This window comes from Polypterus senegalus, chromosome 6, assembly GCF_016835505.1.
Source record: "Polypterus senegalus isolate Bchr_013 chromosome 6, ASM1683550v1, whole genome shotgun sequence".
Taxonomy (NCBI): domain Eukaryota; kingdom Metazoa; phylum Chordata; class Cladistia; order Polypteriformes; family Polypteridae; genus Polypterus; species Polypterus senegalus.
In genome coordinates, this window is record NC_053159.1 from 181309613 (window position 1) to 181331111 (window position 21499).

General features: G+C 42.9%; 1 protein-coding gene across 6 annotated transcripts in view; it reads right to left on the minus strand.

Moving 5' to 3' along the window:
* atf2 (activating transcription factor 2) overlaps positions 1–21499 on the minus strand; it is a 224207-nt gene that overhangs the window by 153243 nt on the left and 49465 nt on the right. For 3 of the 6 annotated variants that reach the window (XM_039757680.1, XM_039757681.1, XM_039757679.1), the window contains exons 7-8: positions 17466–17580; positions 2764–2892 (exon numbers count right to left, since the gene is read on the minus strand). In XM_039757680.1, the coding sequence (XP_039613614.1) occupies positions 2764–2892; positions 17466–17580 (244 nt within the window). The remainder of the gene's footprint in view (positions 1–2763; positions 2893–17465; positions 17581–21499) is intronic. The other 3 variants (XM_039757684.1, XM_039757683.1, XM_039757682.1) reach the window with 1 other exon arrangement.

Below are 21499 nucleotides of genomic sequence, written 5' to 3' on the forward strand. Positions count from 1 at the left end.
GAAATGGTAGGTGTAGGCCTGCTATTTGCAACAAAAAACTTTACTTCATGTAGGAATAATCAACAGTATGTGTGTCTAACATCTGGGTAGATATCCTGGCAGGTTCTTCACAGATGTGCCAAGGACTTTAAGCAAGTTGCTCTTACATCATGAAGGACTTTGAGAGCCTGGACCTAAAATGACTAAAGAACCTCTGGATCCTCTGCAGTTTGTCTATCAGGCACATACAGGAGTGGAGGATGCTCTCATCTCCAAGCTCCACAGTCTACTTCCACTTGGACAAAGCTGCCACCACAATCAGGATTGTGTATTTTCTATTTTTCCAGTGCCTTTAACAACATTCTGTCTCATTGTGACGATGTGGGTTCTGGCTCCACACTCCCTTTGCTATTGGAAGCACTCGAACCCAACACCGTCGATAATGTTGCCGAGTGAGCTAGTCAATGGAGGCAAATTAAGCATCTGAGCAAGGGGAAGGTAAAAAGTGCAAAAGTGCTTTTATTTATAATTGTCCACCAAATCAAAAACAGTGTTCCAATAAATAGTGCAGATCTTCAATAAAATAAATAATCCATTAAAAGAACACATGGGGGTTAAAACTCAATAGAAAAAACAATCCTTAAAATCGGAGGTTAAATCTTCTTATGGAATCAATCTTAAAACACTAACACAATCCGGTGCCTATTTTCTGTATGCGTCTCACCTGCTTATCCCGTACGGGCTTAGCAGCAGGCAAGACGCTCTCTGCAGCTGCCCTCCTACATCACACGCTCGAGACTGGAGACCTCCCGATCCCTGGCTTCGGTCTGGCACTCATCCCAGTCCCCGAGACTTGATTACCCTCAACGGCCAGGTCGCCCACGTTGGGGATTCCATCACCAAGTCTCCTGACTTCCGCTGCCTTTTCCATGGCCTCTCTGCGGCCCGTCGCTTTCACCTTGTCACTCCCGCTACCAGATCGCTCAGCGGGAGCGACATCTACACAAACACCTGGGTGTCGGCCTAACACCCAGCTTCCTGCAGCTGCCCACGGCCGATCGCGCGCTCACCACACGCTCCGCGTGTCCGTCTCTCTCCTGCACCGCTTGCTTCCACGCTCCCTGTAACCTCCGTCCTCTCCTTTCCTTTCTCTCCGATCGATTCTCTCTCCCTCTCCCCAACCGACTTGCGCTTCTTTTAAAAACGTGAGGGGCCATCACAGCTGCAGCATTAGCCACGGGAGCAATCACGAATGTGGGCAGTTCCTCACCTGTGCACACGGTGAGAAACGCCCACATCGACGACGCCGCTGCTCGCAACAACGCCCCCTCACGAAGCCGCCTCGGGTGCGGTGATTATTTATTTAAAATCAATGGCCTTTTCTCCACGAGCTGTGGACCCATAACACCACACTCATCTAATGGGTAAAAAGCTCAAGGCTTTCAATCTCGATACTCCCAAAAAAGATTGTGGACTACCTGAGCAACAGACAGCCTGAAGACAACCTGTTCAGAAATGGTGGTGTGTAATACTGGAGCAGCTCAATGAACTGTTTTTGTCTTCCTTCCTATTCACTTCTCTACCCGATGGACTTCTGTCGTGACGAAAAATTGTCACCAAAAGGTTTTTACCTGAAATGAAGGCTATTAGGACTCAGAGGATAGGCAAACAGAGTATATCGCTTTATTGCAATAAAACAATAACACGGACTCAACCCAATTCGGCCAAATCGGACTGAGCTCCGAACAGTTCAGAAATCAAAGTTTATATAATTATTTCTTATCATCCTGACCTTGCTCAAATTAGCTCATTCGCTGTTCTCTCTGACTCCTCTCTGCTCCTGTCCAGCCAATATTTTAAGTTCTCATGGAAACCATTATTATCTCCTGACTTCCTTCTGAAGCTGGCCACCGGTATTTTTACTGTCTATTGTTCATCTTTATTTTCTGTTTTGCTTTTTTTTGATTGGTCTCGGCCGGGCTTCTAGTACAACACCAGCTCTTGCCATCTACAAATTTTCTGATGACTCCTCCATCATAAGCTGCAATAATTTTGGGACTAATAATGGTACATAAAGGTTGTGGAGGACTTTGTCTTGTGCTGCAGGTACAGGAACCTAGAACTCAACATCAGCAAGACAAAAGAACTGGTGGTGGACATCCAGTGTTCACCATTCAGGTGGAGAATATGGAAGTGGGGTAGATGTAAAAGTAAGTTAGTATCCAAGAATTTTTTTTAACATTTTCCCTCCCAGTCCCACATTCTTCCAGTGGCCAGCCTTACTCCACAAAATCCCAACTACATCAACATGTGAATTTCCCCTTGGGATTAATAAAGTATGTATGTATGTATGTATGTATGTATCTATCTATCTCCTACCACTTCAGCTGGAATGGCCAGTGATGAGTCCACCTCTGACCAACAGTATGGACTGCCCATAACTGAAAACCAAGTGAACACACAGGAAAAGCCGCAGAACCATTTGGAGTCATCCCTAAAGTTCTTAAAGCATGTGCTGATCAACTGTGTGGCATCCTCTGTTACCTGTTCAGTCTGCCCCTACGGCTCCAGAAAGTGCTGCTGCTGTGAATAACATCCTAAGAAGGCAGGCGTCACTTCAACTAATGACTACACATCAGTAATGCTTACGGCCCACATCATGAAGATCTTTGAGAGGCTGGTCCTGGCTCTTGTGGTAGACCACGTGGACCCAGTGCAGTTTGTCTAATGGACAAAGATTGGAGTGGAGTATGCAATTGTCTGCTCCACAAGCCTTATTCTCACCTGGACAAAGCTGGCAGCACTGTGGAGATTACGTTTTTTTTTTATTTTTCCAGGGCCTTCAACAACATCCTTCTTACGGGGTAAACTCAGAGATATGCAGGTGGATGAGCCTGTGGTGTCCTGGACTATCTGTCGGGGTAAACAGCAGTTTGTGAGAGTCAATGACTGTGAGAGCAACACTGGAGCACCACAAGGAACAGGCCTATCTACTGTACTCATCACTCTCTACACCTACAAATATAACATCAGGTCTTGTCACTTGCAGAAATTCTCAGATGATTCTGCACAAATGGGGTGTATTGATAAAGGGGGATAAGAAAGAGTAGAGGAGTCAAGCGGAGAACTTTGTTTCTTGGCACAAGGACAGCAGGAACTGCTTATTGACTTTCGCTGCACCAAACAGACTCTACACCAGTCACTTATTCAGGGAGTGGATGTAGAGGTGGTATACTCTTACAAGTACATCAATGACAGTTTGGACTGGTCTCAGAACATGGGAGATCTATAGAAGTAAGGACAGAGTAGGGCCTTTTTCCGTAGGAGACTGAGTTCACTTCACTTCAAGAGAGGCCCACTGAATTAACAAGCTAATTAAAGGGGCCAACAAATTATTCAGAAGTGTGTCAAGATACACAACTGGGGCACCTAAATACCAATGACAACGTGCCTACATAATTTCTTACTGGGACTGGCACTGCCAAGGCAGACGTTTTTCTTTCTTCTGCCTTGTGTTTAATATATGTGTATTTATTTATTTCTCTGTCTATTCATTTATTTAAAGAGTAAGTTTCCCCCTGGGGACAAGTAAAGTAAAGTTCGTTCGTTCGTTATATACAGGGGGTCCTCGGGTTACAACGCCTAGACATACAACGTTTCGAGTTTACAACGCGCATTCCCATAAAAACTTTTTAAAAATTGAGACGCGAGAAGGAATAACGGTAAGGATTTTTTTTACGTTCATTTTTTCTGTTACTACAGTACAGTGTACAGTACAGTGTACAGTACAGAATATTAATGTCATTTTCCTTTTTCTGTGGCTTAGTTGTGTTTTCATGTTATAGATTATGATTTTGCAAATGTGTTAGGATAGGTAAGTGACTTAGGCTAGGGTGTGTTTCAACACCAAAATCTGGGTTACATCACTGTTGTAGGAACGGAACTGTGTCGTAACCTGAGGACCCCCTCTATCTATCTATCTATCTAATCTATCTATCATTGCTTCCAGAAAATGGTCCTATACAACTACACAGCATTTCAAATGTTAATCTTGACATTTTAAAAGTTTAGAGTAAGATGCTTTTGGCAGAATAGTTCTCAACTACAACTATCTGGAAGTTTCTATACATTAGGCTTATGCAGCATTAAAATGGCAGTTTCTAGTCAGTGTGTCTTCTAACTGTGCCTGTTAACTGAGGCATACAAACTATTAGAAACTGGCAGATGTATTTGTTTATGCAAGAGTTTGAAATGTGTCAGCAAGTATGAATGCCTGATACAATACATTTGTATCAATCAGATCTACAGCTGGGTCCATAAATATTTGGACAAAGAGAACTTTTTTCTAATTTTGGTTCTGTACATTACCACAATGAATTTTAAATGAAACAACTCAGATGCAGTTGAAGTGCAGACTTTCAGCTTTAATTCAGTGGGTTGAACAAAACGATTGCATAAAAATGTGAGGCAACTAAAGCATTTTTTAACACAATCCCTTCATTTCAGGGGCTCAAAAGTAATTGGACAAATTAAATAACTGGAAATAAAATGTTCATTTCTAATACTTGGTTGAAAACCCTTTGCTGGCAATGCCAGGCTGAAGTCTTGAACTCCTGGACATCACCAGATGCTGGGTTTCCTCCTTTTTAATGCTCTGCCAGGCCTTTACTTTTCAGTTGCTGTTTGTTTGTGGGCCTTTCTGTCCGAAGTTTAGTCTTCAACAAGTGAAATGCCTGCTCAGTTGGGTTAAGATCAGGTGACTGACTTGGCCATTCAAGAATTTTCCACTTCTTTGCTTTAATAAACTCCTGGGTTGCTTTGGCTGTATGTTTTGGGTCATTGTCCATCTGTATCATGAAACGCCCAATCAATTTGACGCATTTAGCTGGATTTGAGCAGACAGTATGTCTCTGAACACCTCAGAATTCATTCGGCTGCTTCTGTCCTGTGTCACATCATCAATAAACACGAGTGTCCCAGTGCCACTGGCAGCCATCACACTGCCTGACTCCACCGTGTTTTACAGATGATGTGCTATGCTTTGGATAATGAGCTGTTCCACGCCTTCTCCATACTTTTTTCTTGCCATCATTCTGGTAGAGGTTGATCTTGGTTTCATCTGTCCAAAGAATGTTTTCCAGAACTGTGCTGGCTTTTTTAGATGTTCTTTAGCAAAGTCCAATCTAGCCTTTCTATTCTTGAGGCTTATGAGTGGCTTGCACCTTGCAGTGCACCCTCTGTATTTACTTTCATGCAGTCTTCTCTTTATGGTAGACTTGGATATCGATCGCCACCAAGCCCTGGAGAGTGTCGTTCACTTGGTGGGCTGTTGTGAAGGGGTTTCTCTTCACCATGGAAATGATTCTGCGATCATCCACCACTGTTGTCTTCCATGGACGTCCAGGTCTTTTGTGTTGCTGAGTTCACCAGTGCTTGCTTTCTTTCTCAGGATGTACCAAACTGTAGATTTTGCCACTCGTAATATTGTAGCAATTTCTCGGATGGGTTTTTTCTGTTTTCGCAGCTTAAGGATGGCTTCTTTCACCTGCATGGAGAGCTCCTTTGACCACATGTTGTCTGTTCACAGCAAAATCTTCCACATGCAAGCACCACACCTCAAATCAACTCCAGGCCTTTTATCTGCTTAATTGATAAGACATAACGACGGACTTGAACACACCTGCCCATGAAATAGCCTTTGAGTCGATTGTCCAATTACTTTTGAGCCCCTGAAATGAAGGGATTGTGTTCAAAGAATGCTTTAGTTGCCTCACATTTTTATGTAATCGTTTTGTTCAACCCACTGAACTAAAGCTGAAAGTCTGCACTTCAACTGCATCTGAGTTGTTTCATTTAAAATTCATTGTGGTGATGTACAGAACCAAAATGAGAAAAAAGTTGTCTCTGTCCAAATATTTATGGACCTAACTGTATGCAGCATTAAAAGGGCAGTTTCTAGTCAGTGTGTCATGTGAGTAACTGCTTCATTTTGGCAAAATTGTCTTCTAACTGTGCCTGTTAACTGATGCATACAAAATATTAGAAACTGGCAGATGTATTTGTTTATGCAAGAGTTTGAAATGTGAATGTCTGATACTGTACCTTTGTATCAATCAGATCTATGTACATTCTAAGTGCCACTTTACAGCTGCTTGGTGTGCATTATTCAAGTTGCATCTTGCATTATACATATACCCATGATATTTTCATAACGAAAATGAGAACTAGAACTAAAAATATTGCTTTTCGTTTGACAAGAACGAGAACTGAAATTAAAGGCAAACAGAGAAACTAAAACTAAATTAAAATAAAAATTACTGATTTGTGAGCGAACTAAAACGATAACGAAAATTGAGTAAAAACAAAAAAAAAACAACAATAGCATTTTCTTTCAGTCCGGTTCAGTCGTGCAGAGGGGTTGTTTGTAGGTCGCCTTGAGCGTTCACTTGCGTTGCACTGTTTACTATGCAGTAATCTAGTAACTCGGGCTTACTAGTGTCACGTGGCGCAACTTCCGTAAAGGACCGTTGTTTGTTTGTTGAGCACATTTAACTCGTCGGGTTGAAGTAGTAATAGCTTGTGGTTGACGATGAGTTTTGCACAGATGTTTGCGGGAAGAAAGTAACGTGTACAAATACTTTAATTACAGCACAGATGATAATAAAAGCAAATGTAGCGTGCAAGAAGAAGAAGAGTCTCGGAGTTTCAGTGTAAGACCAGCAGGATCAGTGCTTAGTGGAAGTCCAGCACTTCCCTGACACAATGACTGCACTTCATACAGAGACATGCGGTCTCACCTGTCATCATGAAAAGTAAAAAAAAAAAACACTAATAATGATAACATAAAATAAATGTGTCCACCGGTCTGTGTTATAAATTTGTTTTCTCTATGATTCCAATCATTTTGATAATTTTATCGTCAAAATCACTAAATTTGCACATTTCCTGTTCAAATACAGGGGAGAAACGCGAGGTGCGACAAGATGAGCCCTCACCTCAGACTGCGCTGTCCCTCACACACAAGGTTGATACATGCAATTGGCGCATGCCTGTTGCTGTCTCTCTGTATGTTGCTAATAAAATGTTTGCACACGTGTTTATTATACACCCTGACTGGCTAATATCTTTAATAAATGAGCGTGACATATCTAGTCTTGCTAATCGGACTTATAAAACCGCAGTGAAAAGGTACAGTGGCAAGCGGCTGGGGGAGGCACCCAGCTGGGATGCTCGGAAGGACCGGAGGAGGGATTACGCCTCCTCCAGACCACGAGGGGGCGACCGCCCTGGTGGCTTTGGGGACCACGGGAACGGAGGTTGGAAACTCAACCCTATAGGGGCCCGTGGTAACCCCGATGCCTCGAGAGCCCAGGTCCTCAGCACTTCTGTCACACCTGGAAGTGCTGGGGGGAAGACGACCAGGGACACCCGGAGTGCTTCCGGGTGCGTGGCTGGTTCTTCCGCCACACTGGGGAGTGCCGCCGGAGGTTAATCGGGAGGCACATGGAGCACGTCCGGGTGAGGATAAAAGGGGCCGTCTCCCTCCGTTCAGTGGCTTGAGTCAGGAGCGGAGAAGGACGGAGCTCGTGAGGAGAGGAAAGGAGGCGGCCTGAAGAGAGGCATCATTTTGGCAGAGGCCTGGACTTTGGGGGAGTTTGGGGTTGTGTGACACTTTATTTGGAAATATGTACAATAAACGTGTGTTGGTGTTTGAACCAACGGTGTCCGCCTGTCTGTGTCCAGGCCAGCCTCCACAGTACAAAGTTGTGACCCAACACATGCTTGTTGCTGCTGTTCTTCTACGCATAGGCTCAAGGCGCCAATAAGTTAGCAATATCAAAAAGTAAAGTGCACTGCAGCGATCCGTTTATTTTTATTTTTTGTTCTGACTGATTGCCAAAAATGAAAGATTAAGAGTTTTTAAACTAAAGGAAAATAAGCAGGACTTATACAAGAAAGAGACGAAGATGTTCATGGAGAAGGAAAGGCACATGGACTTCATTTAAAAATAAAGGTAAGACCATAAACAGTTTTAAATTTTATAAAAATTGGGTCAGACTAAGAAAAAAAAAATCCAACATTTAAAAACTAAATTTTGACCTTAAATAAAATATTCTTTTGTTGAAGAGTCTGTATTAAAATTGATTAAAGCAGAATTAAAAGCATTTAAAAACAACTAAATATTTCAATTAAGGTCAAAATTTAAATCCGTTTTTTGTACACCACTCTATACTTTCATTTGTATTGAATAAGCATGAATTGTGAAATTGCAACAGCAAATTTAGAACACATGGAGTGTGAGGAGCAAATGCGCTCTCTCCGCTCTTTCTTGTGTAAAGAGAAATATGCTTGGGATCAAGAAGTGGAAGTTAAGTATACTGCTCAAAAGAACACTTTTTAATCAGAGTATAGCATCAAGTCAATGAAACTTGTGGGATATTAATCTGGTCAGTTAAGTAGCAGAGGGGGTTGTTAATCAGTTTCAGCTGCTGTGGTGTTAATGAAATTAACAACAGATGCACTAGAGGGGCAACAATGAGATGACCCCCAAAACAGGAATGGTTTAACAGGTGGAGGCCACTGACATTTTTCCCTCCTCATCTTTTCTGACTGTTTCTTCACTAGTTTTGCATTTGGCTACAGTCAGTGTCACTACTGGTAGCACGAGGTGATACCTGGACCCTACAGAGGTTGCACAGGTAGTCCAACTTCTCCAGGATGGCACATCAATACGTGTCATTGCCAGAAGGTTTGCTGTGTCTCCCTGCACAGTCTCAAGGGCATGGAGGAGATTCTAGGAGACAAGCAGTTACTCTAGGAGAGCTGGAGAGGGCCATAGAAGGTCCATAACCCATCAGCAGGACCAGTATCTGCTCCTTTGGGCAAGGAGGAACAGGATGAGCACTGCCAGAGCCCTACAAAATGACCTCCAGCAGGCCACTGGTGTGAATGTCTCTGACCAAACAATCAGAAACAGACTTCATGAGGGTTGCCTGAGGGCCCAAATGTCTACTGCGCCCTGTGCTCACTGCACAGCACCGGGGAGCTCAATTGGCATTTGCCATAGAATACCAGAATTGGCAGGTCCACCACTGGCGTCCTGTGCTTTTCACAGATGAGAGCAGGTTCACCCTGAGTATATGTGAAAGATGTGAAAGGGTCAGGAGAAGCCGTGGAGAATATTATGCTGCCTGTAACATCATTTAGCATGACTGGTTTGGTGGTGGGTCAGTGATGATCTTGGAGGCATATCCATGGAGCGACTCACAGACCTCTACAGGCTAGACAACGGCATCTTGACTGCCATTAGGTATCAGGATGAAATCCTTGAACCCATTGTCAGACCCTACGCTGGTGCAGTAGGTCCTGGTTTCCTCCTAATGCACGACAATGCCCGGCCTCATGTGGCAAGAGTATGCAGGCAGTACCTGGAGGATGAAGGAATTGAAACAATTGAATGGCCTTCACGATCCCCTGACTTAAACCCAATAGAACATCTGTGGGACATTATGTTTCGGTCCATTAGGCGCCAGGTTGCTCCTCAGACTGTACAACAGCTCAGGGATGCCCTCATACAGATCTGGGAGGAAATGCCACAAGACACCATCCGTCGTCTCATTAGGAGCATGCCCCGACGTTGTCAAGCATGCATACAAGCTCGTGGGGGCCACACAAGATACTGAAAAGCATTTTGAGTAGCAGAAATTAAGTTTTTGAAAAATGGACTAGCCTGCCACATCTTCATTTCACTCTGATTTTAGGGTGTCTACACAATTGAGCCCTCTGTAGGCAGAAAACTTTTATTTCCATTAAAAGACTTGGCATCCTTTTGTTCCTAAGACATTGCCCTGTCGTTATTTGTATAGACATCCAACTTCATATTGAGATCTGATGTATCTAATGTGTTTCTTTAAAGTGTTCCTTTAATTTTTGTGAGCAGTGTATGTTCGGCAATGGAAAAAATGGATGGACGATTTACAGTTACTTGTGGATTACAATGTAGACAGGTGCATTAAACTGCCTGGATTTGGTCAAATAATGACTGCACAAATGCATCATTTTGGAGATGCCTCAGAAAACAGGTATGGCACAGTGTCCTACCTCCATCTAACTAACAAAGAAAATGAGAGACATAGTTCATTTCTAATGGGGAAATCAAGAGTGGCACCACTAAAACTTGTCATAGTACCAAGGTTAGAACTCACAGCAGCAGTGATTGCAGTCAAAATGGACAAAATGTTAAAACAAGAACTACAGATTCCCCTGCAAGAGTCAATCTTTTGGACTGACAGCACCACAGTAGTAAGGTACATTTCAAACGAAAGGGCATGCTTCTTGTAAATGTAACGTTCTTTCTTAGCCAAATATGCAACTTACTTATGTGTGTAAAGAATGCTGATGAGATATGAAACATAACCAGTAGTCAATGTGCATGCTGCCAAATGAATAATCAATAAGCTACTCTTTTGGGGTTCATATATTTGTAAATCTGACTCCGAAGGAGTCAGTGCCTCACCAGCCATTAACCTCACTGCACGTCACTGCTTCAGTACCGAGAAATCATCAACATACACTCTGCTGGCGCCAGTGGCCGAGGACCTCATCCGTGCACTTGCATTACAGGAGCTCATCAAGAGAATATTTTCAGTGTGACTATCTGTGCAATGGACATCGTTGCAACATGAACAAATCTCTCGAAAAGCGTGCTTGTTGAAAGATTAACAGCAATGTGCTTGCACAGACTGGTTTCTTGGGTTGAAACATTTGATCTTGCTGACAACACTCATTAGGCCACTTGATCTGTTTGATCATTGATAGTCAAGCTGTGTTTAACGGCATTATGACCTGTGAGTGTATTTTGCTGACTGAAACATAACTTGTATTAAAATATGTGTAGGCCAGCATTTGTGGTCTTGCAACAGAGAAAAACTAAAAGTGTACTATTATGTAAAAAAGCCAGGACTAAATAAAATAAAAACCAAAATTTTAAACACAGAACTAAATAAAAATAAAAATTGTAGACTCCACTGAAAACTAGAACGAAATAAAAATAAAAAATGTATAAAATAAAATAAAAACTAGAACTACAATTAAAATCAGAACTGAAATATCACTGACATATACAGTACATATACTTAAGTGAATGTCAGCACAGAAAATGTATCTCAATTAAATCAACTTGGCTGCTGCCAGCAATGAGTACAACTAACAAATGCCAGTCAACAGTAATCACATCACCACAAGAAACTGTGGAAGAAGTAGGTTTTTCCAAAATAACAGATCTACTGCATCTAGTCTAAATCCTAATCCATGTATTTAAAATCCTTAGAGGCACTGCCGAAGCAGATCCAGCAGAATCCTTTCATCTTAAGGGTGAATCACATACTCAAGGACATCAATGGAAATTAAGAGGAAGTGCATTTAGGACTGAAGCCAGGATGCACTTCATCACGCTTAGTGTTGTGGGACTCTGGAACAAACTACCGAGACATGGAGTTGAAGCAGAAACCTTGACAACCTTTAAGAAGAATCTGGACAGGATATTGAGACAGCTTAGCTATTAGCTGAACAAACAAGCTATGTCTTTTTTGTACATGGAGACCAAAACTGTGCACAGTACTCCAGATGAGGCCTCACCAGCCCGTTGCTCAACTGAAGCACAAACTTCCATGACTTCTGCTATGCACACTGTGACACAGTTCACTAAGTATTAGAACGGTAAAGGCCAATTCATTTGTTTTTGCTATACACTGAAAACAGTTGGATTTGAGATCAAAAGACGAATACCAACTTTAAATTCCTGGTATTGATATACAGACATGGTAAGCACCATAGAAGAAAGCACCTTTTTTTACAGTGCATCCGGAAAGTATTCACTTTTTCCATCCATCCATCCATTTTCCAACCCGCTGAATCCGAACACTGGGTCACGGGGGTCTGCTGGAGCCAATCCCAGCCAACACAGGGCACAAGGCAGGAACCAATCCTGGGCAAGGTGCCAACCCACCCCAGGACACACATAAACACACACACACCAAGCACACACTAGGGCCAATTTAGAATCTCCAGTCCACCTAACCTGCATGTCTTTGGACTGCAGGAAGAAACCGGAGCGCCCGGAGGAAACCCACGCAGACATGGGGAGAATATGCAAACTCCACGCAGGGAGGACCCGGGAAGCGAACTCAGATCTCCTAACTGCGAGGCAGCAGCGCTATCACTGCACCACCGTGCCGCCCACTTACTTTTTCCACATTTTGTTATGTTGCAGCCTTATTCCAAAATAGATTAAATTCATTTTTTTCCTCAGAATTCTACAAACAACACCCCATAATGACAACGTGAAAAAAAAAATTTTTTGCAAATTTATTAAAAATAAAAAAATTGAGAAAGCACATGTACAAAAGTATTCACAGCCCTTGCCATGAAGCTCCAAATTGAGCTCAGGTGCATCCTGTTTCCCCTGATCATCCTTAAGATGTTTCTGCAGCTTCATTGGAGTCCACCTGTGGTAAATTCAGTTGATGTGACATGATTTGGAAAGGCACACACCTGTCTATAGAAGGTCCCACAGTTGACAGTTCATGTCAGAGCACAAACCAAGCATGAAGTCAAAGGAATTGTCTGTAGACCTCCGAGACAGGATTGTCTCGAGGCACAAATCTGGGGAAGGTTACAGAAAAATTTCTGCTGCTTTGTAGGTCCTAATGAGCACAGTGGCCTCCATCATCTGTAAGTGGAAGAAGTTTGAAACCACCAGGACTCTTCCTAGAGCTGGCTGGCCATTTAAAATGAGCAATCAGGGGAGAAGGGCCTTAGTCAGGGAGGTGACCAAGAACCCGATGGTAACTCTGTCAGAGCTCCAGAGGTCCTCTGTGAAAAGAGGAGAACCTTCCAGAAGGACAATCATCGCTGCAGCAATCCACCAATCAGACATGTGTGGTAGAGTGGCCAGACGGAAAACACTCCTTAGTAAAAGGCACGTGGCAGCCTGCCTGGAGTTTGCCAAAAGGCAACTGAAGGACTCTCAGACCATCAGAAACAAAATTCTCTGGTCTGATGAGACAAAGATTGAACTCTTTGGTGTGAATGGCAGGCGTTACGTTTGGAGGAAACCAGGCACCGCTCATCACCAGGCCAATACCATCCCTACAGTGAAGCATGGTGGTGGCAGCATCATGCTGTGGGGATGTTTTTTAGCGGCAGGAACTGGGAGACTAGTCAGGATAAAGGGAAAGATGACTGCAGCAATGTACAGAGACATCCTGGATGAAAACCTGCTCCAGAGCGCTCTTGACCTCAGACTGGGGTGACGGTTCATCTTTTAGCAGGACAACGACCCTAAGCACACAGCCAGGATATCAAAGGAGTGGCTTCAGGACAACTCTGTGAATGTCCTTGAGTGGCCCAGACTTGAATCCGATTGAACATTTCTGGAGAGATCTTAAAATGGCTGTGCACCGACGCTTGCCATCCAACCTGATGGAGCTTGAGAGGTGCTGCAAAGAGGAATGGGCGAAACTGGCCAAGGATAGGTGTGCCAAGCTTGTGGCATCATATTCAAAAAGACTTGAGGCTGTAATTGCTGCCAAAGGTGCGTCGACAAAGTATTGAGCAAAGGCCGTGAATACTTATGGACATGTGATTTCTCAGTTTTTTTATTTTTAATAAATTTGCAAAAACCGCAAGTAAACTTTTTTCATGTTGTCATTATGGGATGTTGTGTGTAGAATTCTGAGGAAAAAAATGAATTTAATCCATTTTGGATTAAGGCTGTAACATAACAAAATGTGGAAAAAGTGATGCACTGTGAATAGTTTCCGGATGCACTGTAGCACGACTACCCAAATTTTTTTAGGCAAGCAAAAATATTGAAACCTGTGACTCCCAGGTGTGTCCTGTTTGAAATGATTGTTTAAACAATAAATGGCTAATCTGAATATGCATACTCGGTTTCAGCCTTGGGTTTGACTTGTGATGTTCAAAAGGATAAACCAACACGAAGACCATAAACCAGTCTATGGGAGAAGAGCAAGCCATTTTGAAGCTGTGAAAACAGGAAAATGGGCATCGCACAAACTTCGAGAACAGCCAATATAACAATTTGGAATGGTCTGTAAAACAACAGTGGATGACAGAAATATAGTGACAGCCTGGAGGAAAAATCCAAAAACAACAATTTGTGGCATCACCAACAACCTCCACAGGTCAGGAGTGAAGGTATCACAATCCTTCATTTAAAGAAGACTTTGAGAGCTGCAATGCCTGGGATGCGAACAGATGGCTGTTTATGCAGCAAATACATGCAAAAGGCAAAACAAAAATAAAATAAAATGAAGCAAATGAAACCTAGAAGAGAGGCAAAAATCAAAGTCAAAATTCAGGCAAACAACGAAAATCAATCGCAAAGAGAATACTATAAGGGTTTTATCTTCAGTAAGGATAAAGCTCAATGCAACCTCTGACCTTTTATTCCATCTGCTGATGAATTTGAGGTCACGATCCTGGACACCATGTCCCTAAGAATGCAGGACACGACCCTAACAAAGGTATGCAAAATGGCTTCCACATAGCAAAAGCCTATAAGACCCCAAAAAAAATTCAGGCTTCATGCAGTTATTGTAAGCAACGGATATGCAACCAAAAACTTTTGTGTTATCACTGTCTGTTCCTATACTTTTGCTCTGTGAGGGATACCACGCTGAGCCCAGTAACCAGAGCTGTATTAGGAACCTTGCTCGGTCAGGATGCCCACAGTGTGTAAGGTCAGGGGGAGACAGCTTGTGTAGGATATTATCTCCTCCATAATACTAGATGGCAGCCCCTCTGGGTTGTGATATCACCACAGATTCCTACAGGGCAAGATGAGAATTGGAATTGGCTCAGCCCTGTTGTGATCCGTAGGTGCTGCCAGGGAGTGCCAAGAATACTAGCGAGCTGTACTTTGTTGGACTCCATCCCCACCCGGAAGTGTTTCAGGACACCGTAAGTGCTCCCCGGGTGTAACATAAAAGGAGCAGCCCCGCTTCAATCTGCAAGCCAGAGTCGGGAGGAGGAGGAGGAGGAGGATGAAGCTTGCTGTGAGAAGTGGAGGAAGAGACAAGGAGGTGGCAGACTGAGATAGAGAGAAACAGCGTGTTTCTGAGTGCTGTGGTTGTGGTGTGGGAAATTATTACCTCAGTAAGAGTTTCACACAAAATAAAAGCCATTTGAATGGCAAACTTGTGTCTTAGCCTGTGTGTTGGGAGTCTGGGAAACTGCAGCGCCCCCTGGTGGCCACAGCTCACTTAAAAAAGTAGGTGGTCTGCTACAAAAGGTGCTATGTTACATATTGTTTAACACATATAGATGTCAATACCAGGAAATAAAAGGAGAAATTATGTTTTATTACTGTATTTTTAAAGAGGAAAAAGGGGAATGACCAGATAAGAAAAGACCCTATTCCACTGGTTCGACACTAATAAATCAATGAGCAGGCTAACGGCTACTAAAGATCTACAAGTTTATAAGCAGTTCGCAAATGTGTTCACACAGAGAAAACAATACAAGGTAATATTAATGCCGCACATCATTAAAAGTGATATTATTGAGAGATGTGGGTGTTTTGCTGGCAAAATATTGGCTGTTTTACTGCACGTTACGCAACTATTGGAATTCATTTTGATATTTTCCATGACTTTTAAGTACCATTTAAATACAATTTTTTTAGCATTTCAAGGACATTTCAGTACTGATTTTTGGCTTGTTCATTTTTCATGACTCTCTAAGTTTTCTAGGAATCAAACAAACAAACATTGGAGGATGAAAATTAGTATGATAAAAAAAAAAAACAAAAGGCTACGTAGAACAAGGAATAAAGACACTCTAGGAGTCATAAATTAAAAAAACTGGGCCAGGGTCTAAATCTGTTCAACATTGTTTTAAAGGAGTTGCATAAATGGGAGCCACCATCGAGAGAGACGTGGAGAGAGCAAACCAAATAAACAACTTCTTTAACAGGTTTGACCACCCTAACCCACTCTCACCTTGGAATACTGCACCCTCCACCCATCCTTCTGCTGATACCAGCATAGGGGAGACATCCCCACCCACAATTACAGCAGCCCAGGTGAGCAGAGAGCTGAGGAGACTTTGTGCCAGCAAAGCAGCGGGTCCAAATGGAGTATCGCCACGACTGCTGAAGAACTGTGCACAGGAACTGGGGAGTCCTCTACAGCGCATTTTCAACCTGAGCCTGGAACAGGGGAGAGTCCTGAGGCTTTGGAAAACATCTTGCATCGCCCCAGTCCCAAATGTATCATGTCCTAGTGAGCTGAATGACTTCCGGCCTGTCGCTCTGAAGTCACATGTGATGAAGACCACAGAGTGGCTGCTGCTTCACCACCTGAGGCCACAGGTCTGCCACGCCCTAGACCCTCTGCTGTTCGCATACCAGGAGCAGGTGGGAGCGGAGGATGCCATCATCTATATGCTACACCGATCCATCTCCCACTTGGACAGAGGCAGTGGTGCTATAAGAATTATGTTTCTGGACTTCTCTAGCACTGAACTGCCAATACTGATGCTCTGTGCAAGAAAGGACAGAGCCAACTATACTTCCTTAGATGACTGGCGTCCTTCAACATCTGCAATTAGATGCTGCAGATGTTCTATCAGACGGTTGTGGCGAGCGCCCTCTTCTACGCGGTGGTGTGCTGGGGAGGCAGCATAAAGAAGAGGGACGCCTCACACCTAGACAAACTGGTGAGAAAGGCAGCCTCTATTGTAGGTACAGAGCTGGACAGTTTGACTTCCGTGGCAGAGCGATGTGCGCTGAGCAGACTCCTGTCAATCATGGAGAATCCACTGCATCCACTGAACAGGATCATCTCCAGACAGAGGAGCAGCTTCAGCGACAGACTGCTGTCACCGTCCTGCTCCACTGACAGACTGAGGAGATCGTTCCTCCATCACACTATGCGACTTTTCAATTCCACCCGGGGAGGTAAACGTTAACATTATACAAAGTTATTGTCTGTTTTATCTGCATTTTTATCACTCAAATTTAATATTGTTTTTTATCAGCATGCTGCAAATTTCCCCTTGGGATTAATAAAGTATCTATCTATCTAAATCCTATGGATGATGTTAAATTGAACAACCTGATGATCTGAATTCTTAGAGTTTTTGATTTCTTTAAAGAATTAATCCCAAATTCATGGAAGAAGAGGAGGGCATCCCACTTAACTGAAATAGTGAGAAGTGTTTTAATACATCCTGCACTCTTATCTCATATTTATCTTTTGATCTAAAGAATAAATGTCTTCAGTTTACAGCAAAAAACAAATGAATTAGCCTTGCTGTTCCAGTACTTTCAGAGGTATAATAAAATGTAACATCCTATCAATTTTCTTCTGTTCTCTCTCTTGATGTAGATAGTGATGAGTCCACTATGACACCCAATGTTTCTTCTCTTAAGGAACTCTTATTTCATCCTGAGAACTTACCGGAATAGCTGTAGGTATATGTACACTTGGGGCTGCAATTGAAGCTGGAATTGTAACAGGCATTGTCTGTCCATTAGGAAGTTGCAAAAGCACTGGGAAAGAGCCAGGAACTGGACTGATAAAAGACAAAAAAAATAAACATTTTGTAGTCAAAATATTAAATTGTAATTGTAAAGTCAACATTTTCCTAGGGTAATTTTGCCATATTCCTAATCAGTTTTGGATGCTGTCATTATACTGAAGATCAATAATTGTTTAAGTCAAGTTGTCTTGTATAGTTAATATTAACACCCATGTAGTAGAAACTGTATACTGCTGTATACAAAGACTCAACAATTCCATCCTTTGGAAGAAATAAAAAAAAGACAGTTATTTAAAAATAGCACAGCCTTTTTTGCTCACCAGACAACTTTATAATAAAACTGCAGATATAGTCATACGAAAAAGTTTGGGAACCCCTCTCAGCCTGCCTAATAATTGACTCTCCTTTTAACAAAAAAGATATCAGTGGTATGTCTTTCATTTCCTAGGAACATCTGAGTACTGCGGTGTTTTCCGAACAAAGAGTTTTAGTGAAGCAGTATTTAGTTGTATGAAATTAAATCAAATATGAAAAACTGGCTGTGCACAAATGTGGGTCCCCTTGTCATTGTGCTGATTTGAATGCCTGTCACTGCTCAATGCTGATTACTTACAACACCAAATTGGTTGGATGAGCTCGTTGTGCCTTGAACTTCATAGACAGGAGTGTCCAGTCATGAGTGGTCAAAGGTATTTAAGGAGGTCAATTTCAAGTTGATCTTCCCTTTGACTCTCCTCTGAAGAGTGACAGACAGCATGGGATCCTCAAAGCAACTCTCAAAAGATCTGAAAACAAAGATTGTTCAGTCTCCTGGTTTAGAGGAAGGCTACAAAAAGCGATCTCAGAGGTTTAAACTGTCAGTTTCAACTGTAAGGAATGTGATCAGGAAATGGAAGGCCACAGGCACAGTTGCTGTTAAACCCAGTAGGTCTGGCAGGCCAAGAAAAATACAGGAGTGGCATATGAGCAGGATTGTGAAAATATTTACAGACAACCCACAGATCACCTCCAAAGACCTGCAAGAACATCTTACTGCAGATGGTGTATCTGTACATCGTTCTACAATTCAGCACAGTTTACACAAAGAACATCTGTATGGCAGGGTGATGAGAAAGAAGCCCTTTCTGCACTCACGCCACAAACAGAGTCGCTTGTTGTATACCAATGCTCATTTAGACAAGCCAGATTCATTTTGGAACAAAGTGCTTTGGACCGATGAGACAAAAATTGAGTTATTTGGTCAGAACAAAAAGCGCTTTGCATGGCGGAAGAAGAACACCACATTCCAAGAAAAACACCTGCTACCTCCTGTCAAATTTTGTGGAGGGTCCATCATGCTGTGGGTCTGTGTGGCTAGTTCAGGGACTGGGGCCCTTGTTAAAGTCGAGGGTCGGATGAATTCAACCCAATAGCAACAAGTTCTTCAGGATAATGTTCAAACATCAGTCACAAAGTTGAAGTTACGCAGGGGTTGGATATTCCAACAAGACAATGACCCAAAACACAGTTGGAAATCTACAAAGGCATTCATGCAGAGGGAGAAGTACAATGTTCTGGAATGGCCGTCACAGTCCCCTGACTTGAATATCATCGAAAATCTATGGGATGATTTGAAGCAGGCTGTCCATGCTGGGCAGCCATCAAATTGAACTGAACTGGAGAGATTTTGTATAAAGAATGGTCAGAAATACCTCCATCCAGAATCCAGACACTCATCAAAGGCTATAGGAGGCGTCTGGAGGCTGTTAGATTTGTAAAAGGAGGCTCAACTAAGTATTGATGTCATATCTCTGTTGGGGTGCCCACATTTATACACCTGTCTAATTTTGTTATGCATATTGCATATTTTCTGTTAATCCAATAAATTTAATGTCACTGCTGAAATACTACTGTTTCCAAAAGGCATGTCAAATATTAAAAGGAAGTTGCTACTTTGAAAGCTCAGCCAATGAGAAACAAAAATCCAAAGAATTAAGAGGGGATCACAAACTTTTTCATATGACTGTGTATAAAATATATAGATATATATATCTCCTTACTCAGGCGCCAACCTCCGGTCGAGTTAGTCTTCCTCTCGTCACGTGTTGGAATGCACCTTGCCTCTGCTTAGCTAGCGATACCTGTTTGTTCAACAGACATTACCATCTAGAGATTGTTAAGGAGTAACGTTTGACGTTTTTGTGAGAGAGATCACAGTCACGTGTGTTTTAGAGGGTACCTGCTCATTGGCAGAGATGTCAGGGCCACATGCTTATCTCCCCACGTGGAGGACGCTCTCCAGTCAGAGCTGAACACGATCAGATACAGTGCCACCATCTGATGTTAGAGCATACCTACCTTTCACTTGGCCAGAATTACATTTTTATTTTTTTATTGCTTTTTAAAGTTTGTTCTAGTTTAGGCTAAAACTAAAAAATGAACATTACAGTGCATCCGGAAAGTATTCACAGCACATCACTTTTTCCACTTCTGCACAAATTTGGAGAAGGTTACAGAAACATTTCTGCTGCTTTGAAGGTCCCAATGAGCACAGTGGCCTCCATCATCCGTAAGTGGAAGAAGTTCGAAACCACCAGGACTCTTCCTAGAGCTGGCCGGCCATCTAAGCTGAGCAATCGGGGGAGAAGGGCCTTAGTCAAGGAGGTGACCAAGAACCCGATGGTCACTCTGTCAGAGCTCCAGTGATCCTCTGTGGAGATAGCAGAACCTTCCAGAAGGACAACCATCTGTCAGCAATCCACCAATCAGGCCTGTATGGTAGAGTGGCCAGATGGAAGCCACTCCTTAGTAAAAGGCACATGGCAGCCCACCTGGAGTTTGCCAAAAGACAACTGAAGGACTCTCAGACCATGAGAAACAAAATTCTCTGGTCTGATGAGACAAAGATTGAACTCTTTGGTGTGAATGCCAGGCGTCACGTTTGGAGGAAACCAGGCACCGCTCATCACCAGGCCAATACCATCCCTACAGTGAAGCATGGTGGTGGCAGCATCATGCTGTGGGGATGGTTTTCAGCGGCAGGAACTGGGAGACTAGTCAGGATAAAGGGAAAGATGACTGCAGCAATGTACAGAGACATCCTGGATGAAAACCTGCTCCAGAGCACTCTTGACCTCAGACTGGGGCGACGGTTCATCTTTCAGCAGGACAACGACCCTAAGCACACAGCCAAGATATCAAAGGAGTGGCTTCAGGACAACTCTGTGAATGTCCTTGAGTGGCCCAGCCAGAGCCCAGACTTGAATCTGATTGAACATCTCTGGAGAGATCTTAAAATGGCTGTGCACCGACGCTTCCCATCCATCCTGATGGAGCTTGAGAGGTGCTGCAAAGAGGAATGGGCGAAACTGGCCAAGGATAGGTGTGCCAAGCTTGTGGCATCATATTCAAAAAGAATTGAGGCTGTAATTGCTGCCAGAGGTGCATCGACAAAGTATTGAGCAAAGGCTGTGAATATTTATGTACATGTGATTTCTCAGTTTTTTTATTTTTAATAAATTTGCAAAAACCTCAAGTAAACTTTTTTCACATTGTCATTATGGGGTGTTTTGTGTAGAATTCTGAGGAAAAAAATGAATTTAATCCATTTTGGAATAAGGCTGTAACATAACAAAATGTGGAAAAAGTGATGCACTGTAAATACTTTCCAGATGCACTATAAGAAAGCCGGCAGAGGCATCTGGGGCATTAAATAAATACAGCCTGGCAGAAGATAAGGGGGGAGGGAATCATGGAATAGACATGTGATTCTTCTGGGAGTACGCCTGCAGATTCATAGACGATCGTGATGGCATTCCCCATTGATGAATCAATACAGATTCTTAAGAGTCCAGAGAATGTGGGGACAGTTGTCACCCTTAGTAAATCAGTGCTGATCCTTAGGCCGGGGTTATACTACACGTGACGCAACACGACGAATGCTGCAGTGGACGCTCTTGCTAAGCAGGCGTTG